The sequence below is a fragment of the Melozone crissalis genome, unplaced genomic scaffold (genome assembly GCF_028551555.1).
Source record: "Melozone crissalis strain CALT ecotype California unplaced genomic scaffold, PUWL_Pcris_2 ptg000017l_1, whole genome shotgun sequence".
NCBI lineage: Eukaryota > Metazoa > Chordata > Aves > Passeriformes > Passerellidae > Melozone > Melozone crissalis.
The window spans coordinates 8,987,169-9,004,272 of record NW_026535795.1 but is presented as its reverse complement, the minus strand read 5'-3'; the positions used below and the strand labels follow the sequence as shown (position 1 = coordinate 9,004,272).

The 17,104-nt window shown below is 47.7% G+C and overlaps 1 protein-coding gene across 1 annotated transcript in view; it reads left to right on the top strand.

The window, feature by feature from the left end:
- The first annotated feature begins 4,359 nt into the window (after positions 1 to 4,359).
- RIMS4 (regulating synaptic membrane exocytosis 4) overlaps positions 4,360 to 17,104 on the top strand; it is a 48,939-nt gene continuing 36,194 nt past the window's right edge. Inside the window, exon 1 of the mRNA XM_054274517.1 lies at positions 4,360 to 4,637. Within this exon, the coding sequence (XP_054130492.1) occupies positions 4,541 to 4,637 (97 nt within the window). The 5' untranslated portion in view covers positions 4,360 to 4,540. The remainder of the gene's footprint in view (positions 4,638 to 17,104) is intronic.

The window sequence follows — 17,104 nt, the reverse complement described above, 5'->3', positions numbered from 1 at the left end:
GCTTTCACTCTGTATTTATAAAGGCTTTCACTCTGTATTTATACTGTGCCTGGTTCTTTGAGCCATCAGCCTGCAGTATTCCCTCTACACACAGAGCAAGAAAGAATAAATAAGTTAAAATATGTATTGTTATGTAAGTATACAACAACCAAGCCCAGTGAAGCTGTGGCACCTGAGCCAGTAACTCTGGGCATCCCCTTGCACTGATGCCATGCCATGGCACTCCGGGCCCTTCTCTGGTGTTCCGTCCCTGGTTCGGGGTATCCATGCTCAGCACATCTCACCTCCTGCCCCCCAGCCTGCCCAGAAGGGCCAAGAGGAACTCCTAAGTGGAATCAATTAGAGCCCTGAAGAGCAGGGATGGTCAAGTCTGTGTTTGTTTTTGGGTGCTGGAGAACATTGTGTGCTGCCTGGCTCCAGCATCAGCTTTGCTCAGAGCAGGGAAGGGGTAGCACGAGACAGGGAGGAGCCCAACCCTCCTCACCCTGAGGAATGCTGCATTTACTCTGAGCAGATTTATGCATGTGTTTTCACTAGCAGGGCTTGTTTCTGTGCTGCATTTGAGCTCCCAGCATGTAGACTATTTTTTGAGCAAGCAGTGGGCAGAGAGAGCAGAAAGAGCAAACATACACAAATCAGAGAGTTTGGTTTTATTTCCAAACAGGCATACACAAAGCCATAGGGAGTACAAGAGGGAGAGAGCAGCATATCCTCTTGCTTCAGTATAAAAATGAACTTCCTAGGCTGACCTAGACACCTAAGAGTAAAGGCAAAAATACAAGCTACGTGACTAGTGGGAAGAGAAAGAGCCAGCAGGAAAAATCTATCAGAGCTTTCCATGGTTCAATCAGTCAGAGCCTGCTTCACTGGGGAAACAATCAATTAAGCACTTCCACTGGGGCAGCCACAGACGTGCTGCTCTGGAGGCAGTAAATCTTGGAGTTTATTTGTTCTCGCCTGCACTCTCAGCTTATTTACAGCATCACAGGAATCTTCCCCCCTGTTTATCCTCACTTCTGCAAGTCCCTCCCAAGGATCTTGCTGTCCATGTCGATCAATGAAGAAGAACTCTTAGAGATTAACAATTTCCAGCTTCATTGCAAATCCCGGTTTCCCTTTAACAGGCAGCCAAAATAAACAGCTTCCTCCAGGCATCCGGAGGGCATAACTCCTTTAACTGTCCATCCCATTTCCAGCTGTCAGTGCATTTTGGCTCACTTTAAGGCAGATGGTTTTGGTTTAGGAAGTTTTGGCCCAGCCAATAATCAAAGAGCCCTGCAGGACACATATTTGCCCTGGCTCTGAGGAGCAAAATGTAGCAGTGAAATGAGAAGCAGATGACACCAAAGCTAAGGGATGATGTTTAGAGCACTCAGCCCAAGCCACTCTGGGGCAGACAGGAGCAGGGAATGACTTGAGCATGCCTGGTCCCACAGATATAGAAGAGAGGGAGGTGGAAGACAGCCTGGAAAAATGCACTAAAGGAGCACTTAGAGAGTGTGACCCAGTGGTGCTGTGCAAGTGCAAGGGGTTCAGACTGTGTCTCTGGAGGAAGCTGGCAGATGGATGAGCACGGAGAAAGGTGCACAGAGGTGGGTGGGGATGGTGATGCTTCTCCTCAGCACCTCAAAAGGAGGTCTCAAAGCACTAAAAGCAGAAGGGTGTTCAGTCCTATTATGCTGGTGAAGGAAACAGAGTGTTGGAGACAGAGATTAACTCTCCATGCCTGTGTCTGCCATCTCTGTGCTTCCAGGATGTAGTGAAACAAGCAATTTAGATGGACACAGCATAAAGCTGAGATTAAACTTCTATTCCACATTTAAATTTTTTATTGCAGTCTTAAATGAAAAAAAAAAAACAAACAGTTGTCAGCACTTTTAGGTAACTTCTGGCAACCTGGAAGCAAATTTTGATTCACAGATGCCTCTTGCTCCTCTGATCAAATGTGCTGGCAGGACTGGTAGACAGGAGCTGTCTTAACAGTTTTAATGCACCTAAATTTGTGCCTGTAGCTGCTCTTAATGCCTTGATTGGTGCTATTGAAATCTCTTCTTAAACATATGGTAATACATTCCTCACTGATTCCTTTGCCTTTCAAAACTCAGACCTGGAGATATCATTGTCTGTAATAAGTTCATTCTGTTCCTTCTGCTTTACTGCCTGCCTAGCCTAGCTTTGATGAAGTAATTCACATAACTCACCAACTCCAGAGCAAGTTTTGATTAGTTTTTGAATTAAATAACATATTTTCTTTTAGAAAGTCCTGCAAACTCATTTTGGCATCAGATATTCATATGACCTCTGCCATTCTGGATGCATCACCAGTAATGAAGAACCTGGATGTCAGGGCTGAGTACAGTTGGCTGTAATTACCCCAAAAACCTTCATTTGGCCTCACATTTACCCTCTCTGTCAGGAGCTCCATTTAATCTCCAAGCCTGTGGGGCTTCTAGCTCTTGCCTAGGCTGTAGGTGAGACTGTCTCAGACCTGATCCTGAACTGATGTTTGGCTTTCCATGGATGACTTTGGAGCTGGTCTGTTGACCGGAGGCACTGCCATCCCCTCCTGCTCTGCCTCCCATGGCAGGGGACTGTGCCTGGCCATAGGTTTGTCCCTGGCACCCCTTCCCTGGGAGCAGCCCTGCTCCTGCTGCTTCTGGGCACTGGCAGCCACAAATACCATACAGCTCTGGTAGGATTTTCAGTAGACAGAAAACTTTTAATGGATTGATGAATTAACTGTTTGAGAATGGAGAATACAGGCTGTTTAGCCACACTTTTCCTAAGGGAGATATTGAACTCTCAATATGCATTTTTGGAGTAGGACAAGCAGGCCTGTCATCTCAGTGGGATGACATTTAGTTATCAGGATGGGGGGACAGACCAAGCACGAGGAACATCTTCCTTTGTTCCCTGAGGGAACAGCAACCTTTTTATGCAGACCACTAAAACACTCTGTCTAATAGCATCCCAGGGTTTTGTTGCACTGAATAAATAAGGCTATACTGCTTTCCTTCCCCAAGGCAGGACTGGGAGATGCTGTGATGCCTCTGCCATAGGCAGCACCTGTGGACAGCTGGCAGCCTTGAGCCACTAATTCTCCACAAAGCTTGTTGGAAAAAAATGAGACATGGGGAAGGATCTAAAATTCGCTCATTTCACAGAGCACAGCAGCTTCTATCCCAGGGTGCTGCAGAATGGGCTCAATGCTGAGCCACAACAGGCACCAGCCTTCCTATTTAATGTAACACACCAAGGAAAACCTCCCGGCTTGTGTGCTTTCTGCCTGGGAGCTTGTATACAACCAAATAGCGCCTTTTATATTTTGGGAAGGGGTTTTTTGTGTGTCTAAAGAGAGGTACATGGGAGAAGGCTGGGAGCCAGGCTGCTCCTCCATTCACACCAGGGTCACTTATATCCCCTCGCTTTCGGAAGAAACCTTCAAGGTTGTTTTCTGCCGTCGCACTCAGTGAGATCAAAGGCAGGACCACGCTCTTCCTCCTGCATCTTCCCCTCTGTCAATTACACTTTCTCGGTGAATAAATGAGAAATAAATAAACTTATGTCTATTTCAGAAATAAATAAATAAATAAATTCCTGACTATTTCAGAAACAAATAAATAAACAAAATTCTGTCTATTTCAAAAAATATGAATGAATTTCTGTCTATTTCATAAATAAATAAATAAATAAATTTCTGTCTATTTCAGAAATAAGTAAATAATTAAATAAATAAATTCCTGTCTATTTCAGAAATAAATCAATTTCTGTCTATTTCAGAAAGAAATCAATTTCTGTCAATTTCACTTTTCCAGATCAATTCACAAGCAAATCTACACCTGCGTTATCCCAATGCGAAGGACCTTCCCGGCCCGGGGAAGGCGAGAACACAACCGGGGCTGCCCCGGGCCGGGCTCAGGGCAGGCGCAGCGCAGAGCCGGGGCCGCCCGGGCCAGCGGGATCGCGGAGCCGGGGCCACTTGGGGCTGAGGGAGCCGGAGCAGCCCGGGTCGGGGACAGCGGGGAGCCGGGGCCGCCCGGGCCAGGGGGATCGCGGAGCCGGGGCCGCTCGGGGCTGAGGGAGCCGGGGCCGCTCAAGGCGGGGGGATCGCTGAGCCGGGGCCGCTCGGGGCTGAGGGGACCGGGGCCGCTCAAGGCGGGGGAATCGCTGAGCCGGGGCCGCTCGGGGCTGAGGGGACCGGGGCCGCTCAGGGCGGGGGCAGCGCGGCCGCGCCGGGCCCGTCCCGCCCCCGGTTCGCGATTGGCGGCGCTGCGGCGGGGCGGGGGCGGGCGGCGCGCAGGGCCGGCCGGGCGGCAGCAGGTGGCTGCGCTCCGCTCCGCGCCGCTCCGCGCTCCCGCCTGCCTCGCCTCGCCTCGCCTCGCCTCGCCTGCCTCTCCTCTCCCCGCCGCCTCAGCGCGGCCCCGCCGCCGCCAAGACGCCGCGGGCCGTGCTCCGAGTGAAGAATGGGGCGGCCAAGCTCGCCAAGCCGCCCGCGGCCGCGGGCGAGACCCCCGGCGGCGCCCCCGGAGCCGGGCTCTTCATGGAGCGGTCGCAGAGCCGCCTCAGCCTCTCCGCCTCCTTCGAGGCCCTGGCCATCTACTTCCCCTGCATGAACAGCTTCGACGAGGAGGACGCGGGTACGGGGGGCCGGGGAGCACCGGGGGCGGTGGTTCCCGGGGCTGTGTGTCTGGGCAGGCGAGGGTGGGTGTGCTCCGTGTCAGCGCCATCCCCGAGCCCGCCGGGGGTTCATCCGTGCGGGTGTCCGAGGGATGCTGGGGACCGCTGGATGCGGGTGCCTGTGGAGGTTAAAACTGGGAATGTGCTCCAGCGGTGGAACACGCTCCGGCTGCCGATCGATAGGAAACACGGGTTATTTGCAAATGGAGCGGCTCCCGCTCCATCCTCCTCTGTGAGAATGAAGGGCAGAGCTCAGGGAGGAGGCGTCCATCCTGCCGGGTGGTGTGTCCGCTCTGATTTATACACCATCAACTCTCGGGCTGATTGTTCCCGGGGGTTGTTAGCGCCGTACACCGTGCTGCTTTTGGAGAGACGAATAATGGGATTCCGTTTAAATGAGGGCAGAGTAAATCCCAAAACAATAAGCCTTTCAGAATGGATGCAGTGATTTTTTTTTTTTTTGCCGGCATCAGAAAGATCTTTCTGGCCTCAGACAGTTGGTGGTGGTCATAAAATGCGACCAAGCTTATAAAAGAGGGGCACTGGCAGGGAAAAGTAGGAAAGGCATTGGGTTGAAGGGGCGAGGAAGGGTGGTGGGAGCTGGGGAAGGTGCGGGGAGTAGAGGGCAGCACCGCCGCTGCGTGGGTAGGAGAGAGGGAGGGAGGGCGTGCGCGGGAGTGGATGGAGAGCGGTCGGTCTGAGAGCCCTCTGTCCATTCCCGGCGGATCCCTGCTAATTGAGGGGCGTTTTTCCCAGTGCACACTGTACTAGGGACTGAACCTGTGAGTCTTGTGAGTGGCAAATAATAAAAAGTTGGTAACTAAGGCGTATTTTAACGCTGACTGTCATGGTTGCATCCCTCAAAATGCCGGCATGCTCCTTTGTCTAGTGGCTCATCCCAAGATGTGCAGATGCCAGCAGGAATACATCAGCCCGCCAGCTGCTACACCTGTAACGATGTTGTTTTTAAAGGAGTTGACGTAAGAATCAATTCATCATCTGTGTGATTAACCTAGACTTGTCATCAGCATCATGCAGGGGTGGCAGGCAGAGGATTGTCTCCTCCAACAGATGTAGTTTAAAAAATTTTTATCTAAAAATTTTGCCGATGATTTATTTGCACTTCAGATTTGGCTGGAATGCCGAGGAGCGTACAAGACAATAACGGGAGCTTTGGGAAGTCTCAGCGCTGTTGCTTCAGGAATGATTGATAGTGAGACACGCTCAAGTATGAGAACCCAGCACAATGCCTGGGACAGCATTTCATTCCCTGGTGTCCAGCCCCCTCCTGCCCTGAGCAAGGTGATAGTTTAGGTGAATGCTTCCTCTTCCAGCGCTTAAAAAACTGTTTTTGCGCTGAATTTTATTTATTCACGCTTAGTGAATGTTCATGATTGAATGTTAATAAGCTGCTCTTAATACAACACAAGTACTTATCTCTGAATTAAATAAATCTCCAATTAAAACCTCATTCTCCAGCAGCTTATGGGCAGATCCTGCCTGTGTGAGTTGTCTGGTTTAGTGAAGCTGCTCAGGGTGGATTCAGTGCGATGGGGATGTTGCAGTGCTGCTCCTGTATTTCGTGCCTGTGAGTGTGTGCTCAGACATGTATGAGCTACCAGCCAGGAGGAACGTGTGCTGCTTTTTATTTTTGGTCTTAAAACTACAAGTGTGTAATTTTCTCAAGCCAGTAGATTACATGAAAGAGAAATTATAAGAGAAATGCTGAAATTGTGCCAGATAAGATTCTATATTATTCATACCCATGTGTGCTTCTGAAATAGTGAGAGATTCTGATCAGTTTGGGTTGCAGCATGATTTCTGTCAAAAAAAAATAGATCTCGATAGCTCATTCAGGGATATGAATACTGCACTTGGCAAGATGTTCGCTATAGGAGGAGGCAGAAAAAAAATGAAATTGATCCCAGGGGCATTGACAAAGTAAACAATCCTATTTCAAACAGACACATCATCCATTTTGTCTGAAGCTGAGAACCACATCTTTAAGAGAATAGCTGTCCTACAGAAAAAGGAGAAGAGCTGATAAATGACCAAGCTTAAGGGAAATGTGACGTTTTCCTCTGGAAGGGGAAAACAGCCTAATGATCGTTTAAATCTACAAACAAAAATTCTTGAGGTGTTTCATTTAAGTTACTATGGGTGGGTAATATCAAAGGAGCCTAAAAGGAAATTTACAGATGTGCTGAGAGCCGTGGCTGCTTTTGGGCAGTGGTAACAACACCTCTGGCTTCCAGTGTTTCACCTTTTTAGTCTGGAAAAATGACTCTGCTTTTGGAAAATACAGAGTATACTTCTACTTATACAATATTTCCCTTCCTGCCATGGCTCTTCTTTGCTGTCTACTTTGTGGACATAGGGTGAGAAGACTCTCCTTATCTTCCAGGATTCCTTTGCCTGGTAGACCTGCAGTGTGTCTGGACGGGGTTCTGAGCTGTGAATCTGGGTGCAGATGATCTCTTCATGTGCAGAAGCAGGCAGCCAGTGGAGGCAGGAAAGCAACAGAGCAAGAGACAGGATCACATCTGAGTGCTTCCAGAAAACGAGGGTGGTGGAGTTTCAGATATTTCATGTCCATGTGTCTCTCCAAAGAGGTGGATGTAGACTTCAGGGTTCCAATACCCTTTTCATTCCTCAGCTGCATGTACAAAAGAAGATGCTCTGAGCAAATGCGGAGCTTTTTTTGCCAGGAAGTTGCAGTGGGGCTTTGAAATAGCCAAAGTGCACTCAGCAGATCAAGGACTCAGGGTTAATAACTCTTTTGATCTCAGCATGGTAATGTTGCTGGCCTTCCTGCTGGCTGGGTGCCACTGTCTTCGCTCCACTGAGGTCCCCAGCAATGTCAGTGAAGTTTAAGGATTTTTAAACTGCAGTTATTATCAGAATAATTGTTGGTTTAACTTATGCAAATGTCTATCCTACATTTCAGTTATGGAGCAGTAGAGTAAGAGGAGGTAAAAGTCAGTCATGCACTCTTTGTGGGCACATTTCTAGAATGCCTGTTTCTGACACAAATCTTGTGGACACAAATCTGAGCTGTTCTGAGGATCTGCCATACATTTGGTTTTGGCTGGAATCAGCTGTTTGGAATGCTGATATTCCTGTTGGAACATGTCAGAAGGAACCAAACTGCTGAGGACTGAAGTGCCAAGTGGCAAGGGCATGTAGGTTAATAACAGGATCCATGATGGCTGTGGGCACCTGCCTTGTAGGCAGCTTGTGGTGCACCTGGGTGCAGCTCATAATGAAAGCTGAGGGAATGGGGTGTATGAAATCCCTCTTTGACTGATGGTGGCCTTAGCACAGCCCTCCCCAGTTCAGGATGAAGGTCATCCGTGAGGCTAATGGTGTGGAGGAGAACCATTTTTGTGGGGCATGAGGTTTGGAAATGTAGCTGAAGCAGAACAGAAAGTAAGGATTTTGTGGAGAGTTCCAGCATCTGACTTGGAGCTTCACATGCAGATCAGGCAGGCTTTGAGCAGGAGAGAGGAGGTGGTTTGAGTAGCTGGGACAGTTGATGTGGCAGTGCTGAACCCACTGGGAGTTGGGAAGTCAGAAGCAGTGCTCAGCTCTGGAGGGGTGAGAGCTTCTAGACCAGGAGCCTGTGTACTACAGAGGACAGGAGCTACACCTAAAGAAAGGCAGGTAGGTAAATGCAAAAAATCACTGGAAGGGATGAGTTTCCTTTCTTGTGCAGGATCCAGCAGCACTGCTCAGGTCTGGGTGTGTGCTCCAGCTGTGCTGTGGCCCAGGTGGGTGAGACCCTGCAGTGCACCAGCTCCTTTCATCCTACACCCTGGTTTTCTTGGGAAGGACACCTGCTTGTACTGGCAGAAGGCATCTGCAGCATGCCCTGACAGGGATGCAGATTTGGATGTGTGGAATTGTAGCCATGGCTCACACTGCCCATGCAGCTCCCCTGGAATCCAGATCCAGCTTGAGCATCTACACCAGGTTCCTTGCACACACAAGTGTGAGGAGCAGGGCTGCTCTGTCAGGCAGCAGGGGAAGGCACAGAGCAGCTCTGAGGGACTGGCAAGTGTCCCCTCCCTGGTCAGGACCTCAACACAGGGACTGTCCAGCTTGGCAGACCCCTGTCCTTGCTGCTAGACAGGAGAATCAAATTGTGTCTCAGCCAGCTGGAACCAAGTGTCTGGCAGAGAGAAAATGGTTTCCAAAGTCAAAATGTCTCCTAGATACTGACAGTAAGCCTTCCTTGTGTCAGCTGCTCATTCAGAAAAGAGTTGAATTAGAGATAAAATTCAGCCCAGGCTGCTGCTTTCACACATTATAAAGTACTGGCAGAGGCACTGTGTTACGATCAATTGCTTTGAAGAGAAACTATGTGAAATACAAATTTAATGGATTGATAAAAAACATTTAAACTATTGGGGTGTAAGAAGGGGCTGTGGATATTTAGGTTAGTTTAGGATATTCTTTTGTTTGGGTTTTATGTATTGAACTTCCTCATAATTTTAAACATTGACCTGCTCTATAATTTCAAACATTAAGCGTTACAAAGCTATTAAATAGAGAGAGCCCCTATGTGTGTTTTCATGTTGCCATGGATATATCTCAGTTGCAGCACTGTATTGGGGTACATATGGTTTAAAAGAAAATTATGATTCAAGACTTAACTAGTCCATTTTTACTTTTTTTTTTTTTTTTTTAATATAGCCCGAGTGTGTTAAGTCCTTTTTGTGCTTACTTTGGGTTTGCTTCATCCAGAGTTAATTTTTGGAGCTCTGGAAGCCTCTAACCAGTTTTGTTAGTTGTTTGTAAGATAGGTAGCCGTGCTCATGTGGCAGACACGTAGGGAACAGGGGAAATTATACATCCATCTGGAATGTTAGCTATTTTTTAATCAATGTTTTATAAATGATTGGATAGTTTATTCCTGCAAAGATAGCCCCTAGAGCTCACCTGGGCATGCATTGCCAGCTCTCTTGGTTGGTGCAGGAGGCAGTAAAATCCAGGGGTGCCAGCTCTTTTGGTTGGTACAGGAGGCAGTAAAATCCAGGGCTTTTCCCTGTTCTTGCACAGTAAGGAGTGTATCCTTGGCTGTAGGTTATCCTGGTGATTGTAAGAAATGCCTCTCTCCCTGCTGGGCACATTCTAGCTCCAGGTAAACATGTTTATTTCATAAATGGATTAAGTTGAAATGAAAAAATGAGAACAGTTCTGGAAGAGCTGCTGTCAAATCAATCTACTATCAGAGGAAATTGTATGAAAGGGACCAGCAGCCTGGAAGAGAAGGCTGTGGGTAAGACCTGCAGAGGCTGGTGATCCAGACCTGGTTATGAGTTAATCCCGATCCTAAATACGGCGACTGATTCTTTACCTGGTCAGGCAGAGCTGAGCAATCCTTGCTGTCCCTTCCCTGCCCTGAGCACTGGAGCAGCTTTCTGCTCTCAGGCCCTGCTGCTGCTGTACGTGTGCTCAGGGGAGCGCAGGTACAGACAACAGGTTTTGTCTTCAGTGGCCATGGGAGGCTGAGAATGAGTCAGCACGAGGAGCAAGCGATTGGAAACCTTGTCCTTGTTTGTGTTGCTCTCGGTGCTGTGGCTGCACGTGAGAGCCGTGGTGCTGGGCCAGGTTCTTGCTGTGCCTGTGGAAAGGCAAAGCAGGATGTCAGCGTCGGTCGCAGGGCGCTCGCGGTCCGTGGCAGAACCCGGCAGATGGGGACGGTGGGACAGATGGGCGAGCGCGGGGAAGGGTGACGTGGCATCGGCCAGGGCTCAGCGTGCCAGGCTGCCTTCCTGGCCCACCAGCTGCTCCCCACTGCTGTCCCCCATGGGGCATCCTGCAGAGCACCCCCCGACCGGCAGCATCCGCCTGTGCCGTGTTGGGAATTGTTAGAAATGCTGATGTAAGGTGGAGGAAGAGCGGCAGCTGCTAGCCCAGGGAGCTCGAGCACTGTGCCACAAGGTGCTGCCTAGAATTTCCTTGGTGGTCATCTGGGTGTGGGTTTACAAAGGAGAGGGATGCGGATGGGTCATGGGCTGTGATGGTGGCTCTGCTGTCCCCTGAGCTTCTGCAGCACACACGTGCAGCCATGGAGAGCACAGCGTTGTGTCTCCTTCCCTGGAAGGTGGCCTGATGTACTTCCAGGTATTCAGAGGATGATGCTGGGTCCAGCTGTGTGTGCAGGAGTTGTTGAGGGTGGGTTAGATGTGGCCCCTGCCAGCCACAGGAAAAGGATGTCTCTTTCTCTTATTCTGCTGTCAGCTAGTTTCCAAGTAGAAGAATCTGTCCCTAGAAAGCTTTCTATCTACGAGACACTGTTTTTTTACTGCTTCTATTTCATGTGCAGTTAATTCTAATGCAACATTTATTAATTCAAAAGCACTCTTTTCTCCAGGCAAAAAAAAAAAAAAAATTATCTTTGCTCTGTCAGATTCTTGCATCAGGACAAGTTGTGAAACGCTGTAGCTACTTCGCTTCAACATTCCTGTTTGACAGAATGTGTGGATCTGCTTTGTGTAGGGAAGAATTAAGTTTGATTGGAGTAGTTGTCTCGAGGAATAATTTATCTGTGCAATTGTTTTCTGAAGCACTATTTGCTTATATTTGAATGCCTTCAGTTAGATTAGAAATGTGAACAATTTAATTTAGGAAATGGTCTGTAAGTCATTGATGGTTTTAGTGGGGCAGTGAGACCTGACTCACTCAAGGCTCTCCTCCTCTCTCCCACAGACATCTGTTGAGAAGCACCATTAGCATATTTGAATAAGGATTTCTGCTCCTCTGCGGAAGTGTTCAACACATTTTGAATATCCCATCTATCCAGATGATGTTCCCTTGGGGTTTGGTTTTATTTTCTGGGAGGTTGCTCTACTGTATGACAACACGTGTCGCGACTGGGGTTCTGCAACACAATGATCCATCAGTTGTGCCATTGCTTAAGTCATCTGCTGATGACACACAAATTAGGCACTCTCTGCTGTCTGTCAAACCATGCCTTGAAATCTGCATTTAAGTTTTGTCTTTGGCTTGGCTTTTGCAAAACAGCACACTTGTAAAGGCTGAGTAGCCCTGATACAGCCTCCCCACACGGGGGTACAGCAAGCTCTGTAGCCTGACCTTATATTCAGATCCAGCCACAGTTAAATCACTGAGATGGATAATGTTCCACCTTCGTGCCATCAGGGTGTTCTGTCAGCTTTGTCCAAAACACAGAGCACTCATACAGCCTTGCAGAAACCAGTCTAAAATGTCTGAGTGCTCAACAATTTGGAGAGTACACTGTGTACAGAGGTAAATGACACATTTTTCTCAAAACTGTTTTGTGACTAAGAGAAATTTAAGCTATTGTCTGTGTCGTTATTCTTGCAAATGTAGAGGTAGAGGGGTCCCTTGTATCTGTTCCCTAAGTAACTAATCTACTCCTAATCAGAAGAATAGTTTACCCTAAAATTTAGCTTAAATCTGAATAGAAATAGTGGATTGCTATTGCATTGCTCCCGGCAACATGGCAAGCAATTGATCACTGCTCTTCAAAGCAACTCTTCACATCACAGAGCTGTTCCTTCTTGTGCCAGTAATTCCAAGCCAAGAAATGGCTGTAATGACAGCCAGTGCTGCCTGGCATCCCTCTCCCTCCTTTTGCTGTTTGGACCAAAGAAACCTGATGGATGGTTTTGTTTTCGTCAGGTGTTTTGGTTTTTTGTTGGTCTTCTTTTTTGTTGTTGTGGTTTTTTTGGTTTTTTTTTTTTTTTTTTTTTGTTTTTTTTGAATAAAGCAGTTTTCCAAATGTTGGCCTTCTTGCTGGATTTGGGATTGTGCAGGGGGAGCAGTGTGGTCAGTGCCCTGGTTGCTGTGCTGTCTGGCCCCTTGCAGTGAGGAGTATCTGTTTCCCACACTTTGTATGCAGTATTCCTGTAAATACATACTCTTGCTCCTGGCTAACACTCAGGGTATGATCCATGCTATTTTCCAGATCATTCCCAGCATGAGTGCTGTTGGCTACTCATTCCCTTTCTGGCATTTGTATGTTAATTTTTTCAGTGCTCTGAAATGACTGGTTTTTACATGTGCCTTTAGTGATTTTCTTTGTGTTGATTTGGAGGGCTGAGCTATTTCATCCCATGGGTATTGGTCTGAATTCAATATCTGTTGTTTAGAGAGTCCCATGCTTATGGGATATTTGTGGGATTGGGAGGTGGGGTAAATGTCTGTAATGAGATGCTTTATCCCCTGGGCTCCAGGAATGCAGCAATGTTTGTGGATGAATTCGGGCGCTGGAGGAGATGCTCTGTAACTGAGGTGAAATGCAGCATCCTTGAAAACCTTTGCTTTCAGAGTGGGCTGTTTTGTCAGGCACCTTCTCATCACTTCACTCTGTGATGCTCAGGCCAAGGGACTGCCAGGCTGTCGTTCCCAGTTAGCAGCTGCAGTGAGGATAATCGTGGTTCTTACTGTGCTTCACATTGGTGACATCTGATTGAAGAGGCTACAGTCTCTGTGCCCAAGGAACACGTGGTTGTGTCCCTCTCTGGAGCTGCCCATCCTCTGAGGAGCAGCAGCTCAGCTCTTGGTGGGCTCAGGCTTGCAGAATGATCCAGCAGCAGTGTCACCAAGGGACAGGAGTGTGGGACAGGCTGCCCCTCGCTCAGCTCCCTGGGCAATGTGGATGAGGCTGACAGTTTCCCAGTGGTGACAGTTTCCCAGTGGTGTGGGACTTTTGCCAGCTACCCACCAGCACTATGCATATTTACAGTTAGCAGGGAATGTATCCTGCCACGTGGATGGAAAACATGTTAATTGTGTTGCAGCCAAGATGTCTAAGAAGATTAAGATTTTTTTTCCCCCTGTTGTAAATCCAGCTCCTTGTTTAGCACTTTTCAGCATCCTGGGAGGATTGTGTGGGTGGGTTTTTCTTTTTTTCTTTTATTGTTACTATTCACCTTTCTTTTCTTGTATTTCATGCATGTTATCACAGCTCCAGCGGAAAGTTAGTAAACCTTCACTCAAGACTGTAAGGTGGCTGCTTTATATCCATATTTGTGTTTTAATCAGATTGTCAGAAGAAAAAAAGAGAAGGCTTTTCCTTTCTAATGCCTGTTGGATTTCCATATGCTGTAGTTGATTAATTCCTGAAAGTGTCATGACAACTCAGACCCAGTAACTTTCCCTGTCCCTTAGGTTCAGGTTGTGCTGCTGTCCCTCTGCTGAAGCTGTGCTGTCTCCTGCCCTGAGACCTCTTCAGTAGCCTGTGGGATTAGAGCAACTGCTCTGCAGAGCCCTTCCACCTTTATAACAGTTTAAATTAAATTCACAATAAGGGTAGACAGTGCTCCAGACTAACTTTTGAAGCTTGTCAGTATTCTGCTTTCCCCAAGATCCCTCCAAAGCAGAAGGAATTGCAGGAATTGCTGTCACAATGCACTGTTGCATTTCAATGGTGAATTTGGTATGTTTGCCAAAAACCCAGACATTTTTGTGTGGGTTGGTCCCCACACATCTGCCTTTGGGGATCACGTCGTCCACAGTACATCCCCTCCAGATACAGGATTTTTGCTGTAATGTAAGTAAAGAGGAAAGGCTTAGATCACATTATCTAATGTACCTTGAGATAAAACCAAGCATTCTGCTGTGAGCAATTTCTACAAGAGTCAGTGCTTGTTTTAAATATTAAATGTGCAAAGTTGGGCTTTTTCAAAAATGCCTATGAGTTTTGGTCTCTGGTATTTGTTGAAAGTGAGTGGGATTTGGGGCTGTGTCTGCTTTTGGCAGTTTCCAAGATCACCCTACAGCTCTGCAGGTGTGGGGCTGAGGCTGCTGCCCTGGCTGTGCAAAGCCAGCTGGAGCAGAGGAGCAGACCCTCCCTGGACCCTGCAGTTCAAGAAGTTGAACTTGAATGGGGAGTGTAGCACTCACATTCTCTGAAAAAATCCCTTCACCCAGGACTTTTCTCCTGGGAAGTTGAGAAGCCTCAGAGAAAAGGAAAGCAGTTCTTATCTCATTTGCTTCTCCTGTGTTGCGCTCACATGTGGAATGTGTTTGGAGGTTGTTTTCCCGCTGGTGATTGTTTCATTGGATTCTGGTGTGAGTTGTTTTGACTCTCTGGCCAATTGGGGCCAAGCTGTGTCAAGACTCTGGAAAGAGTCACAAGTTTTCATTATTAGCTTTTTAGCATTTAAGTAAGTATCCTTTTTGTATTCTTTAGTATAGTATAGTATTCTTTAATACAATATAGTATAATAAAGTAATAAATTGTCCTTCTGAGAACATGGGGTCAGATTCATCATTCCTTCCTGCCTTGGTGGGGACATTCCCAGCAGATACAATAGAGAAGCATTGAGAACACTGGTGTGGAAAGCAGGGCAGGCAGTGCTGAAAGTGGGCGTGCAGGCCAGCGCTCAGCCTGGCAGACAGAGCCTGTTAAATCAGGGTGATTTATGGAGCAGTGGCTGTTAAAAGCTTCCTCGTGCACTTTAGGAAGCGGAGCTGCCAGATTGGTCAAACTCCAATGCCCAGACAGTTTGAATTGGCTGCCGGCTGCGGGAACAAGCGTGGCAAACTCGCACAGCCTCTTCCTCCCGCCTTTGCAGGCTGCCACATCGCCGCTGCTGCTCGCCAAACAGACAGTGTCAAAATGTTACGTGCTATGAGGACATTGCCATGGCAACCTTAGCATCCCATGACACCCGTTCTCCTGCTGTGGTGTCAGCGCAGGCTGTCGTCGATGTACTTTCCTCCTCCATCTGGGGCCTTGAGGAGGGCTGTGGTACGGGATCATGTGGATTTCTTCAGTTGTGGGGCTGAGGGTGGAAGAGAGGCTCTCTCTGGGCTTTTGGGTGTCTTAAGTACGGCAATGATTCCTTCTTTTAGAATAGCAACGCTCTCATGATCATGGTTGGGCTCAAAAGCACCTGGATCTGCTTTCTGCTGCGCTGAGGAAGCGGCTGTCCCTCCATCAGATGGGACAGCTGCAGTAGCCGTGTCCTACCTGGCATCAGAGCACCACACTGCTATCAGGCAGCTCTGAGATCACTCAGTTTGGACAGACACTCTTTGGGACGGTCCTTTGGTCTTGCTTTGGGACATCCTTTCAGCCCAGAGAAAGCCTGTTGCTGATGTCCATCTGCAGCCTGCTGGTCTGCTCCCTCCTCCCCTTGCTTAGCAGGAGCCATCAGCTGCCCTGGGCTGGTTTTGGACACCTCCCTCACACCTTTAGGTGGAGTTTCCTCCATGGCTACCTGGAGGTTTCATCATATCTTGATCAATGTTTTGAACTCCCCTAAAAAATATTTCAGTTTTTGCTGCTACCTCTGTGTCCCGCCAGGATTTTCAGTATTCCCCAAGGTTTATTTTCCCCTTGTCTTCCTATATTTCTGTATTTCTGCCAGGTATTCCAAAATTAGCATCATGGTTTTTTTCCACACGTGTTTATTGGCTCTTTTCCCTTGACATAGGGAAAGCTGTTCTCAATATAAGCTAGAGCTTTGGCAAGAAATAACAAAGGTGGAGATATTTCCTGTATGGCAGCCTGTAGACCTTCCACCAGTGCACGTTCCTCACTTCTACTTGGTATTTTATAGAGCAGGAGAGAGATCTGGGGTTAGTTATTGTGCATGTGAAGGTTCTGCAAATGGCAAGGGCAAAGAGATATTTAAATAAGGATTTGCCTGCCCAATGTGTACAGGCTGTGGATGTGCAATTCAAGGAATGTGGGTACACAACAAAGCTGTTTTTCACACAGTGGTGCTACAGCATAAAGGGATCATCTGTGATAGAACCCAGAGCTTGTGATCTTCACATCTGGTCTGAAGGGTCTGAGAGGGTAAATGTGAGGTGTGAGAAAGTACCTGTTGAGGCTAGGGGAATGAGCAGAACTCTGATTTTTCAATAGTTTCTGTTTGTCCAGACCCACTTCTGAACTGTTTTACAACAATAAATCTCAGCTTTCCCGTCTTGCCCAGTGCTCTGCCTTGAGTCGTGCCAGAGTCCCAAGTTAATCATTCTGTAAACTTGTTTTTCGTCTGTTTCCACTGAATTCCTGGCATCTGCCTAGTAACAGGAGTAGGTCTGTTCCTGTGACCTGGCTGCTCAGTCTCTGCAGAAACACTTTTACTGCTCCTGCACAGGAGACACTGCTATGTCCTAAACTCAGTTTTTCCCAAGACCCAATCCAAGCCAAGTACCTCTAAACCTGGCATCGTGTGGGCCCTATTTCAATATTCTTCTATTTCTGTCTCAGTACTGCCGGGCTTACCTACTAAAACACTCTGTGAAATATTGCATGGTTGGTTGAAGCAAAATCTGGCTTGTTGCTCTAGAAATAATACCAGGCAAATTATCAACAGTCCATTTTATTTGGTGAATTTGACTGTTTTCACAGCCTGTTCACTGCAGCTGTCTGCTGCAGAATGGCAGCAAGCTTGTTGGACAGAGTGACTGTAAAAAT